Source organism: Gavialis gangeticus, unplaced genomic scaffold (genome assembly GCF_001723915.1).
Source record: "Gavialis gangeticus isolate Ggan-Ray unplaced genomic scaffold, GavGan_comp1, whole genome shotgun sequence".
NCBI lineage: Eukaryota > Metazoa > Chordata > Crocodylia > Gavialidae > Gavialis > Gavialis gangeticus.
Genome location: NW_017729031.1, coordinates 98,924,966 through 98,925,820, shown reverse-complemented (window position 1 = coordinate 98,925,820; position 855 = coordinate 98,924,966). Strand labels below are relative to the sequence as shown.

Genomic DNA, 855 nt, shown 5'->3' with positions numbered 1-855 from the left:
CCCCCCCTTCCCCTTAACGCTCTGCTCTTTCCAGGCACTTCGTCCCCAACATCACGTTCGGGCACCCGGTGGTGGAGAGCCTGCGCCATCGCCTGGGCCAGGCGCCCTTCTTCGGTAAGAGCCTGTGCCCAGCCCGGCCGCGGCGCCGTGTCCGCCCATGGCTCCGCTGCAGGCCGCGTGTGTCCTGAGCCCGCGCGGCCACCGCCCTCCGGCGCCGTGCGGGTCATGGGTAGGGCCTGGCTCCGCCGTGCGCTTTGGTGAGGCGCTGTCCTGCACGGGCGGGGAGCCCGCTGGGCCCGGCGCGGAGGCCCAGGTCCCCGTCCTGGTCCCCTGCGGGAACAGCACAGCACCACATACTTTCTGCCAAAAGAAAATCCACTGAAATATGGTGACTTCTTAAGCTTTTCTTAAAATTAGGGGTGCATGGATAGAGATTTTGGGGGCCAATACCGATAACCGATTTTTAAAGAGGCATATTGGCCAATCTCAATCTGATATCCCAATCTGAATCCCAGTCAGGTGTGGTGGAAGGGGCGTGGGGGGCAGATCAGCGCCCCCTGTGGTGAGGGAGGGTGCGGGGCTGAGGCAGGCGCTGCCCAGCCAGGGCAGGGCAGAGCACAGGGCCAAGCCACGGCTCATCTAGGGGGGGCAGAGCATGGCAGGGAGGATGGCTCCCACCACTGTACATACCCCAGGAGGAACAGGGGCCAGCACATGACCCAGATCTGCGCAGGGGCAGGGTGGGCAGCCACGGGCTGGGTCCGGCAGCATGGGGCTCTTCCTGGTGTATGGGGGCCATGCTTGGGGCTGCACTCCTGGCATGTGGGAGTTGCACTCAGGGCGGGTGGTAGTGGC

General features: G+C 64.9%; 2 protein-coding genes across 3 annotated transcripts in view; one reads left to right on the top strand and one right to left on the bottom strand.

Annotated features, from left to right (window-relative positions):
- Positions 1-855, bottom strand: part of KANSL1L (KAT8 regulatory NSL complex subunit 1 like) — a 116,296-nt gene that overhangs the window by 10,551 nt on the left and 104,890 nt on the right. The gene's annotated exons all lie outside the window — the stretch shown is intronic.
- RPE (ribulose-5-phosphate-3-epimerase) overlaps positions 1-855 on the top strand; it is a 14,829-nt gene that overhangs the window by 5,175 nt on the left and 8,799 nt on the right. For both annotated transcript variants that reach the window (XM_019523428.1, XM_019523429.1), the window contains exon 2: positions 35-114. In XM_019523428.1, coding sequence (XP_019378973.1) covers positions 35-114 — 80 coding nt within the window. The remainder of the gene's footprint in view (positions 1-34; positions 115-855) is intronic.